We start from the raw sequence: 18,786 nt of genomic DNA on the forward strand, positions 1-18,786 counted from the left end.
ATAAGGTCAGCTATTTGCACTTGCACAGAAGAGGTTTAATATGATCCTCCCCAAACCCACAGTACTCTGAGCCACTTGTGGCCCTCATGGTAGGACAACATCAAGAGGGTTAACAGCAAACAAAGTCTGTTGACAGTTTGACAGTATCCCCTACCACCTGCACCAGTCACTTTGGAAGGTTTGAGGCCAGACCCCCATTTTGAGAATCATCCATTGCGTTAAGGTGTTATCATTCCATTTCTGTGGAATCAATACCTCGTTGCACTCAAAATTCATTATACCCACTGAAAAAGAGACATTCACTTTCATCTCATGGAGCAGTAATTTAGGACATGTTAGCTAAATGCATCGATAGGTGGCGACAAATATCAACTAACACTATTTGCTGACAACAGCCAGAGACATTTAAACCAAACACCCGAGATATATGGGCACGTTCCAGGTCATCTTTGTTGTAGTTGCGCTGGGCAGATGATCTCACTAGCCCTGGACAAGTGTTTGGCTTGTCTGGAACCACATTCATATGATATGGCTGTCATTGTAAATAAGAATTTGTTCTTAACTGACTTGCCTAGTTAAATAAAGATTAAATAAAATAAAATAAAAATATGAACACATGCAAAATATGTCTATACCATATTGATGAGGTTTCCGAGGACTTAAACTTATCCAATCTTTGTCATATACATATATATGTATATATTGAAAACAAATATAAACGCAACATGCAACAATTTGAGTTACAGTTACAATCAGTAAATTGAAATAATTCCTCTTGTCCTAATCTATGGATTTCACATGACTGGGAATACGGATATGCATCTGTTTGTCACAGTTACCTTAAAAAAAAAAGTTAGGGGTGTGGATGAGAAAACCAGTCAGTATCTGGTGTGATCACCATTTTCCTCATGCAGCGCAACACTCATTTGCATAGAGTTGATCAGGCTGTTGATTGTGGCCTGTGGAATGTTGTCTCACTCCTCTTCAATGGCTGTGTGAAGTTGCTGGATATTGGCAGCAACTGGAACATGCTGTCGTACACATCAATTTAGAGCATTCCAAACATGCTCAATGTGTGACATGTCTGGTGAGTATGCAGGCCATGGAAGAACTGGGACATTTTCAGATTCCACTAGTTGTGTACAGATCCTTGCTATATGGGGTCATGCATTATCATGCTGAAACATGAGGTGATGGTGGCGGATGAATGGCACAACAATTCACCTCAGGATCTCGTCACGGTATCTTTGTGCATTCAAATTGCCATCAATAAAATGCAGTTGTGTTCGTTGTCCGTAACTTATGCCTGCCCATACCATAACCTCACCTCCACCATGGGGGCACTCTGTTCACAACGTTGACATCAGCAAACTGCTCGCCCACACGACGCCATACACGTGGTCTGTGGTTGAGGCCAGTTGGACATACTGCCAAATACTCTAAAACGACATTGGTTGGTGGCTTTTGGTAGAGAAATTAACATTAAATTCTCTGACAACAGCTCTGGTGGACAGTCCTGCAGTCAGCATTCCAATTGCACGCTCCTTCAAAACTTGAGACATCTATGGCATTGTGTTGTGTGACAAAACTGCACATTTTAGAGTGGCCTTTTATTGTCCTCAGCACAAGGTGCACCTGTGTAATGATCATGCTGTTTAATCAGCTTCTTGATATGCCACACCTGTCAGGTGGATGAATTATCTTTTAACGGGAGAAATGCTCACTATAAGGGATGTAAACACATTTGTGCACAACATTTTGAGAGAATAAGCTTTTTGTGCATATGGAACATTTCTGGGATCTTTTATTTCATATCATGAAACATGGGACCAACACTATACATGTTGCGTTTATATTTTTGTTCAGTATATAAGCAGTACCGCCTGGGTGTGGTATGTGGCCAATATACCAAGGCTAAGGGCTCTTCTTATCGCAAAACCCCAAGGTGCATTATTGCTACTATAAACTGGTTACCAACGTAATTAGAGCAGTAAAAAAAAAAAATTGTCATAGTACACGGTCTGATATACCACGGCTGTAAGCCAATCACCATTCAGGGCTCGAACAACCCAGTTTATAAATAAACGACCTCGAACATGGTCTTTACTGAACTGACTGTCAGCTGACGCTAGCAAGCAGTGTATCGGTCTAATTAATCCGCTCTAGGCCTGTCAGAGTGAGTTATTGATGAGAGGTTGATTCATATTGGATTTCAATGGTTTTATCTGTCTGACCAGTCGTTCAACAACACCATCTTGCTTGCTAGTAACGGTAGAATTAGACTGCTTTTTGTGTTGCTCTGATTTGTGGTGGTGTTGTTGACTAATAGTGGCATGTTTCTCACTGCTAGCGGTTAGCTAACGTTAATGCTAACCTAGCCAGCTAGCTTCTTTAACTGTCTATCCAGTTCATTGATTCTAAATTTCCATTTTATATTTCGTTAACGTTAATTGGTTGGTTAGCTAACGGTAGCTAGTCAAGATAGGGGTTTTTGATTTAGACTAGTTAGGTAGCTATGTCGCTCTAATTTACCTCGACGATGCTATGCGGGTTGCGATAGCTAATGACATGTTGACGACCATAAAAAACTTCACTTCAGACAGTAGCTAAGGTTTTCACTGAAATGTTGGACTTAGAATTAAATAACTGGAGGTTTACTTGACTAATGATATTAGAAGAAGCTAAGCTAGAGAGAGGGTGGGTGGTTTAAATGGCAAGAATTAGAATTGAACCAGGTAATGGACTTAAGTCAGCAGAGTCCATCAAAAGTTTGCGGGGCACCAGAGAAAGCCTGGCACTGACAGATGAAGGCAACTCTTTCGGCTCGGACTCAGAACTAAATGGCTATACCAGCGAGAGACAGACGGATAAATATGGATTTATTGGCGGTGCACAACAATATTCAGAACAATCGTAAGTATGACCCGTCTTTTTATAATTTTCCACCAGCAATGTAGCCAAACTCTGTGGCTGACAAAATTGTCTAAGTGCATATTCCTTCCAGATTAGGCACCTCATTGACCCCCTTTTCATTTGACTAAACACACCACTTTATTGTTCGTAATTTTCTAATATTCACTTCACATTTGAATCAGTAGCCTGTTATTTGCGGTATAACTCCAGTGGATGCTCTCCACCAAAGACAGAAAATGACAGACGCACTTATCCAGAGCGATGTACAGTAGTGAGTACATATATTTGGTACTTTTTCATACTCTCGAACCCACAACCCTGGCGTTGCAAGCGCCATCCTCTACCAACTAAGCCCCATAGGAGGACTTGGAGGTCAACAGAAACAGTTATTCCTCTCTTGCTCTGTGTTACTCAGAAGATGTAATTTAGACAAAATGACCTGCCATATTGTTTGACAGAGTCCCTTACTAGCCTTTAGTAACACCTGCCTTGTCCAGAATGACCCCCTACCCCACCCTTAGCAGGTTTAGTTTGCTGCTCTGTTAACCTCCTTGAGGAAGCTGTGTACAGAGTGTCTGGTCTGGTCAGACAAGATGGATGAGAAAGCCTCTGTCATGTAAGCCTCTGCATCACTTAGAGTAACTGATAGAAAAATGACCTGCAGTTCTTCCAAGGTCCACGGTTGTATCAACCCTCATTCTATCTTTCCACCCTCTCAGCAGCTACTCTTCCTGGGGTCCAAACAGGGTTAAAACAGTTACATCACCACAAAACACAACCACTTAGATCATAAATAAAACAATGCATCATACAATAGAATATTACTCTAATATTAAACTTTTACAATATAAAATCCAGAATACCAATACATCAGGGTTTGTGTGTGTGTCTCCTCAGTCTGCGTTGTGCCATGAGGTGATGTTTTATCAGATTCTTAAATGTGATTTTACTGCTTGCTTGAATTACTTGACATGGGAGAGTTCCATGTAGTCATGGCTGTATGTAGTACTGTGCGTTTACCAGAGTATGTTCTGGATTTGGTGACTGTGAAGAGACCCCTGGTGGCATGTCTTGTCGGGTATGTATGCGTGTTTTGATCTGTGTTAGCTGTTTGAAAAGAGTGTTTGGAGCTTTCAACACCAATACCCCTCTCAAAGACATAGTGATGTGGTCAATCTCTCCTGGCTCAACGTAGAGGAGAGATTGACCGCATTTACATGCGCACAGTATTCTGGATAGTAGCTCAAATCCTGCCTAAGGTCTTATTCGGGATATGCTGTTTACATGGACCTTTTGATATCCCACTCACAGTATCCCTGTAACCATGAATAAACAGCATACCCGACCTCACTAATGCTTTTGTGGCTGAATGGAAGCAAGTCCCTGCGGCAATATTCCAACATCTAGTGGAAAACCTTCCCAGAAGAGTGGAGGCTGTTATAGCAGCAAAGGGGGGACCAATTCCATATTAATGCCCATGATTTTGGAATGAGATTTTCGACAAGCAAGTGTCCACCTACTTTTGTTCATGTAGTGTATCTTAAATATATGTGGGGTTTTGGCAATGTTTCTTAAACTTAGATCAGACAGAACATTTTCTCCAAAACTAAATATGTGTTGATGTTAGTTGGCGAGGATCTTTACTTTAGCATTATTGTGTTGATGCATTTCTAATACCTTAAGACTTTTTCTCGTAGATGTTTTCCAATAGCCCTTTTCCATCTGTTGCTTATTCAACATGTTTGGGATGGAAAGGGGTAGGAAATGTATGCCTTCATTTCTCAAATATAGACTTTTAGCTTTCATTTGACACCCAATTTGACATGCTCCTATGAACTTTACATGTTGGTGCTCATGGGTCCTTTTACATAGAAATGCCCATACATAAACACACAGGCTTTACTCAATGCTAGTGGTAGATCATTAGTAGAAATATACAAACGTAAGGGGCCAAGACAGCTACCATGAGGTATGCAAAACTCTTCCAGGTTTACGTTAGAGGCTTTAATTAAAGAACACCCTCTGTGTTCTGTTAGCTAGGTAATGCTCGATCCACGGTGTGGTAGATGATGTAAAGTCATACATTTTTTTAGCAGCAGCCTATGATCCATAATGTCAATAGCTGTACTAAAGTCTAACAAAACAGCTCCCACAGTCTTATCAATTTCTTTCCGCCAATCATTAGTCATTTGTGTTTGTGCCGTACATGTTGATTGACCTTCCCTATAAGCGTGCTGAAAGACAGTTGTTAATTTGTTTACTGTGAAAAAGCATTACTTCTGGTCAAACACATTTTTCCCCCAAAAAAGTTTACTAAGGGTCGGTAGCAGGCTGATTTGGTCAGCCTTTTGAACCAGTGTAGGGTGCTGCTTTACTATTTTTGGTTAACGGTATGACTTTTGCCTCCCTCCAGGCCAGAGTGCACATACTTTCCTGTAGGCTTAGATTGAAAAGATGGCAAGTAGGAGTAGCAATATAGTTCACTACCGTCCTCAATCATTTTCCATCCAAGTTGTCATTACCAGGTGGTTTGTCATTATTGATGGACAATTTTTTCACCTCTTCCACATTCACGTTAGTTAAAAACGACAATGCTTGTCTTTCATAATCTGATCAGTAATGCATGGATTTGAAGGTTCAGAGTTTGTTGGCACGTCATGCATAACTTTGCTAATCTTGCCAATGAAAGTCATTAAAGTATTTTGCAATATCAGAGGGTTTTGTGATGAATGAGTCATCTGATTCAATGAAGGATCGAGTGGACTTTGCCTTTTTGGCCAAAATGTCATTTTGACTGTCATCCATTATATAATTTCTCTTTAGAAGAAGCAATTTCATAAATGCATCTAGTTTACAAAACACAATGCAGTTGAGGTGACCAAGGGCATGTGTTTGCTTAAATGTTGTCGCAGGAAGAGGAAACCTCCTAGCCTAACATAAATTCAGGGTTCTATGATGACATGTTCTCCTATGTTGAAAAATGTAGAAGCACACAAATACATTTAGGAGCACAATGAAAGATGTGAATTGCCAGCAATTACAAATACAGGGTTTCGGAGCACCAGAAAATCATTTTTTAAGATTGAGATATAAGCCTACATTGGGTGTATATTTATCCTAGCTACTTTTGAAGCTCAGCTCTTGAAGAAGCTCTCCTTTTTTCTTTCTGTGCCACCACGTTTGCTTGTTTTGTTCTAATGGGCACTGGTGCTCCCAAATAAAAATTCCAGGTAGCACAGCAAAATATTTATGAAATATTCTTTCTGTGCTTACAAAATGGTAGCACTGTAGAGCCCTGAAATGGGAAAAGGGACATTATAATCCAGGCAAACTCCTAGTAAGGAGTTATATTTTGTTAGGCTACTACCAAACTTCCTTCTAATTGCTAATCGAGAGATTGGAATGAATCATTTCCATGTAAAAGGACCCATGAGCACCAACGTGAAGTTCATAGGAGCGTGTAAAATGAAAGCGAAGAGTCTCTATATTTTCGGGAAATAAAGGTATAGATGTTTTTCAGCCATTTTCCATCTGAAAAATTAGGCATAAGTAATGGCTTTGATTTCTGGTCAAACACATTGTAAAGGAGTCTTAGACAACATCTTGCAGAAAAAGTCTTATGGTATTAGAAATGCATCAAAACACAATGTTGAAGTTTAAACCCCTGCCAACTAATATCAACACCTCTATTTTATTTTGGGAAAATTATTTGCCTTCTGTTTAGTTTAAGAAGATTGCTTTGGGCCTTGTAATTCTGTTACCAAAACTCCATCTTTAAGTTATTTTCTAATGTCTCTCCCTCATGAGGGAGGATAATGAAAGTTCACAGAACTAACAAGTAAAGATATGGCCTAAAAATCATATCTTGATTCTTTCCAACTTATGGGCGATTCACTATCTCTATATATATATATATATATATATATAGTACCAGTCAAACTCCAGGCTGCATCACAACCGGCGCTGATTGGGAGTGCCATAGGGCGGCGCACAATTGGCCCAGCGTCGTCCAGGTTTGGCCGGTGTAGGCTGTCATTGTTTGACAGCCTACACCGTTAAGAATTTGTTCTTAACTGACTTGCCTAGTTAAATAAAGGTTTAATTAAAATTAAATACTCATTCAAGGGTTTTTCTTTATTTTTAGTGAAGACATCAAAACTATGAAATAACACATATGGAATCATGTAGTAACCAAATCAAACTATATTTAGATTCTTTAGTGTTCACCCTTTACCTTGACAGTTTTGACCTCTCTTGGCATTCTCTCAACCAGCTTCACCTGGAATGCTTTTCCAACAGTCTTGAAGGAGTTCCCACATATGCTGAGCACTTGTTGGCTGCTTTTCCTTCACTCTACGGTCCAACTCATCCCAAACCATCTCAATTGGGTTGAGGTTGGGTGAGTGTGGAGGCCATGTCATCTGATGCAGCACTTCATCACTCTCCTTCTTGGTCAAATAACCCTTACACAGCCTGGAGGTGTGTTGGGTCATTGTCCTGTTGAAAAACAAATGATAGTCCCAATAAGCGCAAACCAGATGGGATGGTGTATCGCTGTGGAAGCTATGCTGGTTTTGTGTGCCTTGAATTCACCAGCAAAGCACCATCACACCTTCTCCATGCTTCACAGTGGGAACCACACATGCGGAGATCATCCGTTCATCTACTCTGTTTCTCACAAAGACACGACTGTTGGAACTATAAACATTCTTGGCCCAAGCCAAGTCTCTTCTTATTATTGGTGTCCTTTAGTAGTGGTTTCTTTGCAGCAATTTGACCATGAAGGCCTGAACCTCCTCCTCTGAACAGTTGATGTGTCTGTTACTTGAACTCTGTGAAGCTTTTATTTGGCATACAATCTGAGGTGCAGTTAATTCTAATGAATTTATCCTCTGCAGCAGAGGTAACTCTGTCTTCCTTTCCTGTGGTAGTCCTCATGAGAGCCAGTTTCATCATAGTGCTTGATGGTTTTTGCGACTGCACTTGAAGAAACTTTAAAAGTTCTTAATTTTCCGAATTGACTGGCCTTCATGTCTTAAAGTAATGGACTGTCGTTTCTCTTTGCTTATTTGAGCTGTTCTTGCCATAATATGGACTTGGTCTTTTACCAAATAGGCCTATCTTCTATGTACCACCCCTACTTTGTCAGAACACAACTCTTCTTGAACTGCACTGTTGGTTAAGGGATTGTAAGTAAGCATTTCACGGTAAGGTCTACACTTGTTGTATTCGACGCATGTGACAAATTTTGATTCGATTGGCTCAAACACATTAAGTAAAGTATTCCACAAAATAACTTTTAAGAAGGAACACCTGTTTATTGACATTTATTCCAGGTCATGATTATTCCAGGTAATTTATTCCACCTCATGAAGCTGGTTGAGAGAATGCCAAGAGTGTGCAAAGCTGTCATCAATGCAATGGGTGGCAAATTTGAAGAATCTCAAATATATTTTGATGTCTTAACTATTATTCTACCATGTAGAAAATAGTAAAAATAATGAAAAACACTTGAATGAGTAGGTGTCCCAACGTTTGACTGGTACTGTATAATAAAAAAGTATCTTCTCCAAATAAGCGTTGTAAAATTGAAGGTCAAATACACTGCATTTCAAACAATCAGTAATAATCTAATGAATTCAGGGTTTGGGAGGTTATACCTAGGCTTAATCGAAGCCTTCCACAACCATAGGACCCACTAATAATTTATTTTATGAAAATAGTTGAACCTGTATTTTTTTGTTGCAATAATCAGTGATCTGTCTTTCAAGTCTATGAAAATGCCCTTTTTCTGTTACAAATTTAACTAGTTCCATTCATTATGCACATTCAATAATATTGACTAACTTCTTGTAGCAGGCATTAGGCCAGGGTCCCCCAACTGGTGGTCTGAGGGTCAAATTTGGCCCACGTGGTTTTACTTTACTTAATTTTTTATACTGAACTAAAATATAAACTCAACAAGCAATTTCAATGGTTTTACTGACTTACAGTTCAAAAAAATTCATTATGCCCTAATCTATGAATTTCACATGACTGGGCAGGGCACAGCCATGGGTGGGCCTGGTAGGGCATAGGCCCAAACACTTGGGAGCCAGGCCATCCAATCAGAATAATTCCCTACCCCCCACAAAAATAAATTATCCTCAGTTTCATCAGCTGTCCGGGTGGCTGGTCTCAGACGATCCCACAGATGACGAAGCCGATATGGAGATCCTGGCATGGTACACATGGTCTGCGGTTGTAAGACCGGTTGGATGTACTGCCAAATTCTCTAAAACAATGTTTGAGGCGCCTTATGGTAGACAAATTAACATTGAATTATTTGGCAACAGCTCTAGTGGACATTCCTGCTGACAGCATGCCATTTGTACCCTCCCTCAAAACTTGAGGCATCTGTAACATTGTGTTGTGTGACACAACTGCATATATTACTGTGGCCTTTTATTGTCCCTAGCACAAGGTGCACCTGTGTAATGATCATGTTGTTGATATGCCACACCTTTTAGGTGGATGGATTATTTTGGCAAAGACAAAATGCTCACTAACAGATATAAACAAATTTGTGCAGAAAATGAGAGATTTTTGTGCATATGGAAAATATCAGATCTTTTATTTTAGCTTGTGAAACATGGGACCAACACTTTACATGTAGCGTTTATATTTTTGTTCAGTATAGATGTTGGACATAAGACTGTAAAAATACCAAAATCAGCTCCAAAAGATATGTTTTGGAAATCTGTTCCCAAGTATTCCCACGCATAATAGAGAGGTGATCATATACAAATGTAAGCAAGTTTTAAAATTGTTTGTGATTTTTGCAGTCTACAAATTATTTGTAATTATGTTCCTACCAGCCGCTCAAGAAATAATCAGCCCCCAGCTGAATCTAGTTGATTTATCCCTGCATTAGCCTATGGAAAATTAACATGAGTCTCATCAATAATCTCTCAAGCCCATGTGCTAATGATTAGCCAGCTATTCTTTTATTTTTCAAGTTTGGGCAACTTGGATCTATTTGCTAGCTAACAAGGTTGAACAGTTAAGTTATGAACACACCCTCCAACTGTTTGAAAAGCATGTTGACCTCCACTTTGTTCAGATGTTGAAATCAAGTGGCCTACATTATTTCTCAATGAGAAATTCCTATATATAATTGTTTTATACTTATTGCACGTTTATAAAACAGACTAAACAGCTAGTATAACAATCTTTGGCTAAAATGCTGCTATGTGGTACCCCAATGCTGCGCTCGACAAACTGAGCATTTTCCAGAATCAATGTTCATTGATGCACTTGTTTTAGGTGTCTGCTCTGCTCGCAACTTGAGTAGTTGAGACATATAAAAAGGGTATCGTTAGAAAACTTAATTTCTCTATTACAGTCAATATGTTTGTGTCCATATGACCGATTCTGTTGGACCAAACCTCGAATGCAAAAACTGAGTTGAAACCTCTTGTCAGAGAGGAAGATGTGAGCTCTCAACTTTGTTGGCGTGAGGGTGTGTGTAAACCATAGAGGAAGAGGCGAAGCGAGAGGTTTCACTCTCGCAAATTTGTTTTCTCCAAAATGAGGCGTGTGTTTCTATGGGCTTATTTTGCACCTAAGCTTGTCGCCTGCCTTCCCACCTTTGGGACAACGACTCTCATTGTTAGGGCGGAGACATGAGCATCTCGTCATTATATACAGATCTCTGGTATAAATCGGAAGGAGCAGACAGGAGCGAAGGAGACGAGACCAAAAACACAGCATGAGAACAAGCGGACATAAGAGCTCATAAAAACGGAAAATAACAAAACCTTGATTCTTGCTATACAGGCATTTGGAATATCGCGCAAAAACATTTGGAATTAATCAAATGACTTTATCGCCAAGCCCTAACCTATTGATTTAAAACTCATAATTCTGTTAACAAATCAGTAACCGAATGACAAAAAAAATCAAAGGAATTACTGCAATTGAATTGTCTACAATGGCATATCATAGTAGTCACAAACCACAGTTTAGTCACCTGCTATTGTCCTCCCTTCCACTGGCATTCTGTTGTGTTCAGCTCATAACTGTTTTATTTCTGTCAGTCTAAGCGAGAGTGTTAAAACAGTCTGGACAACCCCTCCCTCGCTCTCTCTCTGCGTCGCCGCTTAATGTTACCTCTCCCGGCTCTTACTGACAGCTACCCATGAGCCCCCTCTTACATTAACTGTATCAGCATCCGCACCGAACCGACACTGGTGTCCATTGACGTTGAAAAGTAGTTGAAATTTGATCAGTCCGCCCTAGCCTTGATTTCGACATCCACAGACCAGAACATTTTGGGCCGGTCCAGGCCAGCCTTGATTTGAACGTCTATAGACATAGAGTTTTGATCTGGAACAAATCTGAACCAATCAGATGTCTTTTTCACAAGTTTGGACAGTACAGTGTGTAGAATAATACCCATATTTGCAAAGCAGGATATTGCATATTTCTACATTTTTGTAGCTATTTAGGTTATATCGCCATGAATAGAATGACATTCAAATTCATAATTATGCATTTCTTTGTAGTACAGATCAGGGACCATGATGTAATTCCGTTACCGTAATTCTGTTACTGGGTGTGACTTTTTTTCAAACTCAAGGTGTCATGTCATAGCAGACACCCCATTCTTTCTGCGGACCTCGTTGAATCTTAATTTGGAGCAGATATTTAGCGTTGAAGGTGAGATTATACTGAAATTTCGTTACCAAACTTTGTATCTGCACAGTTCTTCCAGTAAATGTGTTTTTGTACAATGTTCAGTGTAAGTTGTTCAAATTTGTCCTTTTGCGTACAGTTGTATGGTTTTGTTAAACTTTGAAATCAATGGTTTTGTTTGGCATACATTAACATTTTAAGTGATTCTGTTACCTTGAAATTGCCCATCAACACTTAGGATAGGGTAGTTTATAGACTATAGTAGACCTGGGTGCTTTGTTTTAATTCATTGGCCTCTTCTGGTGACTGTCAGCCATTTAAAAATTGTGAGACTGTCTCAGCCAAGTTATTGTTGGCTGTACTGTTACAAATGGAGGCGTTTAGGGCAGTCCAACAGATTATTCTCAGTGGGCCCTTTCGCTGCATAAGTGGAGTCCATGAAGATTCTGGAAGTCCTGCAGTACCTTGAATAATCAGTTCCAGACATGACATATTTTGTAGATTAGCCTACATGGTATGACAAGGTTTTCTCCATTGTAAAAAGCAAGATCACCATACAGACTCTTAGTTTGTTGTTTACTGCTGCCATGGTGACTTGACAACCTTTTGTGTCACCTCTTGTTCTGAACAAACGCCTTCTAACTCGTCTGCTTACAGCCTATTGTGATGTGCATTTCTCTCCAGTGTTTAGGCTCCCAGTGAGTGGTTGCTGAGCAAGAGTAGGAATGGCGAGGGAACAGAACTTCCCCTTATTTCTGTCAGAATTTCCTGGTTTTTGTGTGCTTTGCGGGTCGTGGCAAGTGTCCCACTGTTTTGTCTGAGGATGGATTTCCTGTGAGGAGTAGGAAGGGATCAGCCGCTGCCCCGCCCCTTCCCCCAAGAGTGCCAGGATGTGATGAAGTATACCACATCCCAGCACAGTGCTGTTTGTATGGTGTTTTGTATTTGAGAGTGAGTGCTCAGAATAGGGTTGGGCTGATTATATGATTTTATTGTGATGTTGACATATCTATCGTGATGTGCAAGACTATACTCTATTTGACCTTTACACATCAAAACTATACAGTTTAATCAGTTAGGCTGTATCAAGATGTTGAAAATGAAGTCTAAATTAATTAACTAAGCCTTGTTTGTTTTTTTGCCACACAGAATATTTCATGAGAATCTGACTAATATTGTAAATGAGCACAAAATGCACAGTCTGGAATGATTTAGTCGTTAACAGCGCAAAAGATTTTATATCGGATATCGTAACATTTGGAGAAACATCGCACAACCCTAGCTCAGAATGATCATCTTTGGACTACACCTTTACTTAGTCTCAATTTCTGAGATCAACCTCGACCCGGGATACCTGTAATATGATAGTCTTCACTAATCCAGCAAGGTTAATGCTAATCACTGTGCTTAGCCCTGTGCTAGCTGCTATTTCTCCACCTTGTAAAGCAATTGCTTGTGAGGCACTGCTGTGTACACAGCATGAGTGACCACTCTTCCGCTCTGTGGTTTTAGGTCTAGTATCTGTCATGTGATCTGATCTGGCCTGCTGGATGGAAAGAGAATTTAGGCCTAAGTGTTCAGCCCATTTGGTTGGATGTAGACTAATGACTGCAAGGCAGTCCCTAAAAGGAAATACAACCAATGTAAACATAAAGCAGACTTGTCAGACAGAGCCTTTTAGGCTAAGAGCTTGTTAGTTTTAGCCTGTCCAATCTGCCATGTGTTATTGTTAAGCCTCTTTGTTGTGGGTTCTGTAGCAGGCTTATCTGGTTGTTCGGTCCTGCTCCATTGGAAGGGAAGGACATGTTGTCCTTTGCCTAATGCTGCTACGGTTACCACAGTTGCCACCACACACACGTTCTGTCACAGTGTCTCAAATCAATTCCATTTAATGGGCTTTAATGGGCTTTATTGGCATGGAAACATATGTTTACATTGCCAAAGCAAGTGAAATAGATAAACAATAAATGAACAGTAAACATTACACACACACACACAAAAGGTCCAAAAGAATAAAGACATTTCTAATGTCATTATGTCTATATGTACGATGTAATGATGTGCAAATAGTTGAAGTACAAAAGGGAAAATAAATAAACATAAATATAGGTTGTATTTAAAATGGTGTTTGTTCTTCACTGTTTGCCCTTTTCTTGTGGCAACAGGTCATACATCTTGCTGCTGAGATTGCACACTGGTATTTCAACCAATAGGTATGGGAGTTTATCAAAATGTGACTTTTGCAGCTCAGTCTCCACCTCATGTTGTGGGCAGTGTGCACAGCCTGTCTTCTCTTGAGCGCCAGGTCTGTTTTCGGCGGCCTTTCTCAAGAGCAAGGCTATGCTCACTGAGTCTGTACATGGTCAAAGATTTCCTTAATTTTAGGTCAGTCACAGTGGTCAGGTATTCTGCCACTATGTACTATGTAGGTATTCTGCCACTATGTACAAATAGCATTCTAGTTTGCTGAGTTTTTTTGTAAATGATTTCCAATGTGTCAAGAAATGTTCATTTGTCATGATTTGGTTGGGTCTAATTGTGTTGCTGTCCTGGGGTTCTCTCTGTCTCTCATATTCATGTAGCCCTACAACAGACAACCTAGTTTCATTCATTCCAGAGAAAACGGATAGGCTATGCTTAATGAATGCAAAAAATACTGTCATGGTGTTGTGTTCACCCCTCTGCATACCCCTTGGTAATTTGACCACCGTCGGTCCAGTGTACTGGGTGTGTTCGTCAGCTGGTTACAATAAAGATGCTTTTTCTCTGAGCGACACTGAAACACACGCAGCCTCTTTAGGGCCCCTTTGAACCGCCCTCTCCTCCTACCAAGGGAAGGAGCCCAAGCCCAGCAGTCCTCCAGAACTATGTTGTCAGCTTTCTCTCGTTTTCATCTGGAGAGACGCAACAATGGCAGTTATTGTCCTTGTCTTATCTTTTTCCATTCTGGTTTCAATGGACACTACGATCATATGGCTCCAGTTTTCTAGTCGAAAGTTATTTCTGTAAGAAAAAGAAAGCACGCTCTGCTGGCGAATGATTTTCAGAAGCTACAGGAAGCAGCTTCCTGTGTGAGGGATGGCTCTTCCTGTTTGGCCCTCCCTCCTTCCCTCACTCGCCTCTGGTTTCGCTGGTGTCTGCATTGTGTTTTAGAGACTGGTGTGTAGCTGTAGACTAACCCTCTGTCTGTCCCCTGACTCCCACAGAGCTGAAGACATCCCTCCTGAAGTGCTGAGACAGAGAGAGGCCAAATGGCTGGAAATGCTCAACAACTGGGACAAATGGATGGCCAAGAGACACAAGAAGGTCAGCAAGTCCAACATCTGCTGCTCAACACCGGCTGATAGGCTTCCGAAATCCCAATGCTGACCATAACTGCTTTCTTTATCGATAGCATGTTAACCTTGCAAGCTGTCATGTGTCACCCCTTCTCCTCTTATTGAGTGACTGTTAGGCAGTAAGCACCAGAAAATATGTAAGGAAAGTAATTGAACAAATACTTGAACAATCTACCCCCCTTGCCTGGTATTGAATCTATTCCACTGAATGAATTCCCATGATTTTTAATCTCACTGTGCGTGTTTGAGTGGCTGTGACAGTAGCACTAACTCCCTGCCCCCCAGATGAAGCTGCGCTGTCAGAAGGGCATCCCACCCTCTCTGCGAGGCCGGGCGTGGCTCTACCTGTCAGGAGGAAAGGTGAAGAGAGAGCAACACAAGGGCAAGTTCGAGGTCGGTCACTAACCACCATCGCTACACACAAATTCATACACACAGTCTTGTCCTTTTCACATGAAGCATGTGAATTCAGCTAACTGTGGTTTTTAAAGGAGCTGGACAGGCAGGCAGGAGACCCTAAGTGGGTGGATGTGATCGAGAAGGACCTCCACAGACAGTTCCCCTTCCATGAGATGTTTGTGGCGAGAGGAGGCCATGGGTGAGTAGCTCATTTGACGTGGACCGATGGCCATTTCTCAGTACATGTTTTTTTTGTAACCCAAAATCGTGTGCGCGTGTAGGCAGCAGGACCTTTACCGTGTCCTCAAAGCCTACACACTGCACCGGCCTGAAGAGGGTTACTGCCAAGCTCAAGCTCCCATTGCTGCTGTGCTGCTAATGCACATGCCTGCTGAGGTCAGTCCACGTATACCATCCCTGTATATGTGAAGAATGTTGAATACTCTGTTACTCACACTACAGGAATGTGGCATACACCACAGCCGTGCTGAATTCATGTTTGCGCTTTATTTAACAGGATGCATTCTGGGGTCTGGTGCAGATTTGTGAGAAGTACCTTCCTGGATACTACAGTGTAGGGCTGGTAAGACTGACCACAGGCGTACCACACTTATACTCTAACACAAAGAATACAAGGAACCAAGGTCACATGTTGATGAGAATCCGCTGTTTATTGGTTGTGACAGGGAGAGGTTTTATATTGGGGTTTAAAGATCAGGCTTACCGCGTGCAGTTCGTTGTGTTTTCCCAAGGGCAGAGCTAGAGAGTAACTCGGAAGAGCTTACCTGTCACTAAAATACAGTTAAACATTAATTCAGCATGTTTATCATTGTCTGGAACCGCAGTGTCTTGGAAAAGAAAAGCTGTACAATGTTAGGTGACACTCATGTTGAATGCAGGTATCATATTACTGGGCAAGCTCTTTAGCTGACATGTGCTACTGTCATATGTCCTGTAGCCTGATGTCTGTGACCAGCTAATGACAAATGGCCCTGAGTGAGCGGGTGACCAGGCAATGTGGGCGGGTTAATGAAACTGTTACATCTAAAAAAAAAAGAGTAAGGGTCTGCTCTCTCTCTGCCTCTCAACCCCTCCATTTGTCTCTCCCCCCCCCCCCACGCTGATGTGGTTTTCCAACACCCCCATCTCTCCATTCTGATGGTGCTTCCTGTGTGCTCCTGAAGGAGGCGATCCAGCTGGATGGGGAGATCCTGTTTGCTCTGCTGAAGCGGGTGTCTCCTCTGGCCCACCGCCACCTGAAGAAGCACAAGCTGGATCCCATCCTGTACATGACAGAGTGGTTCATGTGTGCCTTCTCCAGAACCCTGCCCTGGGCCTCTGTGCTACGTGTCTGGGACATGTTCCTTTGTGAGGGTGAGACGCAGAATGTAATTTAACAGGATCTTTGTGGAGTGCAATATGTTTAATGTTTGTGGCTATATGAGACACGTACAATGTATGACATTGGTAATGTGCAATGCATGTAGTATGCCGATTCCACACAGTAAACACACATTTACATTTTGTCCACATGAGAGCATTCTCTGAGAGGCACGCTCTTTAGACAGACTGACATGGACACACACCCCAGCATACTCAATCACCTACATTATAGACACATTCAAACATACAAGAAAACACACAAACATGTCATACAAACAAGACTCTCAGGACACTGCGACTTCATCAGTTTGTCTGGTGTTGTCTGGTCGTCCAGGAGTGAAGATCATCTTCCGGGTGGGCCTGGTGCTGTTGAAGTGCATGCTGGGCTCTCAGGACAAGCTGAAGACGTGTCAGGGACAGTACGAGACCATGGAGCTGCTCAAGACCATAGACACACGCTACATGCTGGAAGGATTCCTAGTGCGGGAGGTAGTGATGCGCAACCACCATCCACAGCCAGACTTCTAGAAACATCCATACTGGAAAATGCTCAGTGTCATGGTTTTTAGCCACTTTGACAATTGCTTACATGAGTGTGATGACTCTCAGGGCTGTGTTAAATGCTAAGGGCTATGGTGTAAACTGAAAAGACCCTGCTGCCACCTAGTGGTACTTTAATCAAACTATGATATTACAGTCATGATTTCTGCTACCTTGTCAAGCTGACAAGAGTTTAAGACCGCAAGGTTAATCACTGCCTCTTATGCTCTGTCCCAGATTATAGAGCTGCCGTTGTCAGAGCGGGATGTTGAGAAGGAGCACCTGGCCCAGCTGCGGCGCTGGAAGGAGACCCGGGGTGAGTTGCACTGCAAGTCCCCTCCCAGAATGCACGGCGCCAAGGCTATCATGGCCGCCGAACCACCCAGTCGCCAAGACCTGCGACAGAACCCCACCATCATAGTTGAGTCGTCTCTGGCAACCAATAAGGATGTGGAGGGCCAGGAGGAGGACAAGGCGAGGATAAAGACCAAAGAGCAGAAGAATGGGAAGAAGAACGGCACCCCAGTGGCATCCAACCCTGAACCCAGCGACACCTCTACCAAGCCCTCCCCACCCCTCAAAGACACACCCCTGCAGGGCTCCAATCAGAGCTTGATTAGCACAGAACATGACACCTACCTGTAGCAGATGGAAAGAGCTTGGACCAGCTGGGGATTACAAAACCTGTTTACTGACTCCAGATCCCCAGTATACCCTTAACCTCTGACCCCGCCCATTCCCACCCTCTTGACTGACTCTTTCCATTATAGCCAAATGCATCTATAGCAAAACACTCCATAAGAATGGAAGCCTCTGGCGTTAGTGTATCTTCCATATTGCCCTGGGTGCTACTACAAGTGTAGACTGTTGTTTTTCACACATGTATGGGGGATGACAATTTAATCATCAGTTGGTGGGTGCAGCACTTCCATCAGTGGACCATACGGATATACAGGCACTTTGGCTGAGGGTAGATTGTATAGCATGCCGCTGAAATCAATCACGTCAGTTTATCTCAATCTTTTCGTATTTAATGAAGTCTTTTAGGCTGATTCAAGATCAGGTGACATAACTATGAAGTCTGTTTAGCCAGGAGTCCTGGCCCTGTCCCAGCTGATCCGGGGTCATTACTGGATGCTTGAGCACTATGCCTGTTTGTCTGTCACTTAATATGTACTGTAGTATGAGACACTACATTGCCAACACACACCAATCCTGCATTGTTAGATTAACAGGAAATGTCAATAGTTAAATTGTAAGCACAATAGAATATGGTTTGAATACCGTAGGTTGCCAACATTGTATAAAGATAAACGCTATTGTCATTCACTCATTGGTGCGTTTTTTCTCTCTGGTTGTAGTTGATGTTGATGAACACTAGAGGGCTCTGTGGGTCCATTGTTCAGCCCTGACCAATGAAGGACTTGAACGACAGGCTCAAGGGGAAACCAATCATCTGTATCATTTATAGTTTCTAATGAAGTAAATTAACAATTGCTGGACAATTCCTGTCACTAGACCAACGATTTGATGGTTT

The 18,786-nt window shown here is 41.8% G+C and overlaps 1 protein-coding gene across 1 annotated transcript; it reads left to right on the forward strand.

Moving 5' to 3' along the window:
- The first annotated feature begins 2,113 nt into the window (after window positions 1-2,113).
- LOC111961499 (TBC1 domain family member 10A) lies at window positions 2,114-18,431 on the forward strand. The gene is made up of 9 exons (XM_023983818.2): window positions 2,114-2,913; window positions 14,796-14,895; window positions 15,213-15,320; window positions 15,419-15,525; window positions 15,608-15,722; window positions 15,844-15,909; window positions 16,511-16,700; window positions 17,044-17,198; window positions 17,487-18,431. The coding sequence occupies exons 1-9, from the start codon at window positions 2,711-2,713 to the stop codon at window positions 17,892-17,894; spliced, it is 1,452 nt and encodes a 483-aa protein (XP_023839586.1). The 5' UTR covers window positions 2,114-2,710; the 3' UTR covers window positions 17,895-18,431.
- The last annotated feature ends 355 nt before the right edge of the window (window positions 18,432-18,786 follow it).

This window comes from Salvelinus sp. IW2-2015, linkage group LG4q.1:29 (genome assembly GCF_002910315.2).
Source record: "Salvelinus sp. IW2-2015 linkage group LG4q.1:29, ASM291031v2, whole genome shotgun sequence".
In the NCBI taxonomy this organism is placed as follows: domain Eukaryota; kingdom Metazoa; phylum Chordata; class Actinopteri; order Salmoniformes; family Salmonidae; genus Salvelinus; species Salvelinus sp. IW2-2015.

Bases quoted from the DNA above. Each gene is read 5' to 3' on its own strand.
- LOC111961499 (XM_023983818.2), top strand. From the start codon at position 2,711: ATGGCAAGAATTAGAATTGAACCAGGTAATGGACTTAAGTCAGCAGAG. The intron at 14,896-15,212 runs GTCAGCAAGTCC...CCTGCCCCCCAG, and splicing joins TGGCCAAGAGACACAAGAAG to ATGAAGCTGCGCTGTCAGAA. The intron at 15,526-15,607 runs GTGAGTAGCTCA...GTGCGCGTGTAG, and splicing joins GTGGCGAGAGGAGGCCATGG to GCAGCAGGACCTTTACCGTG.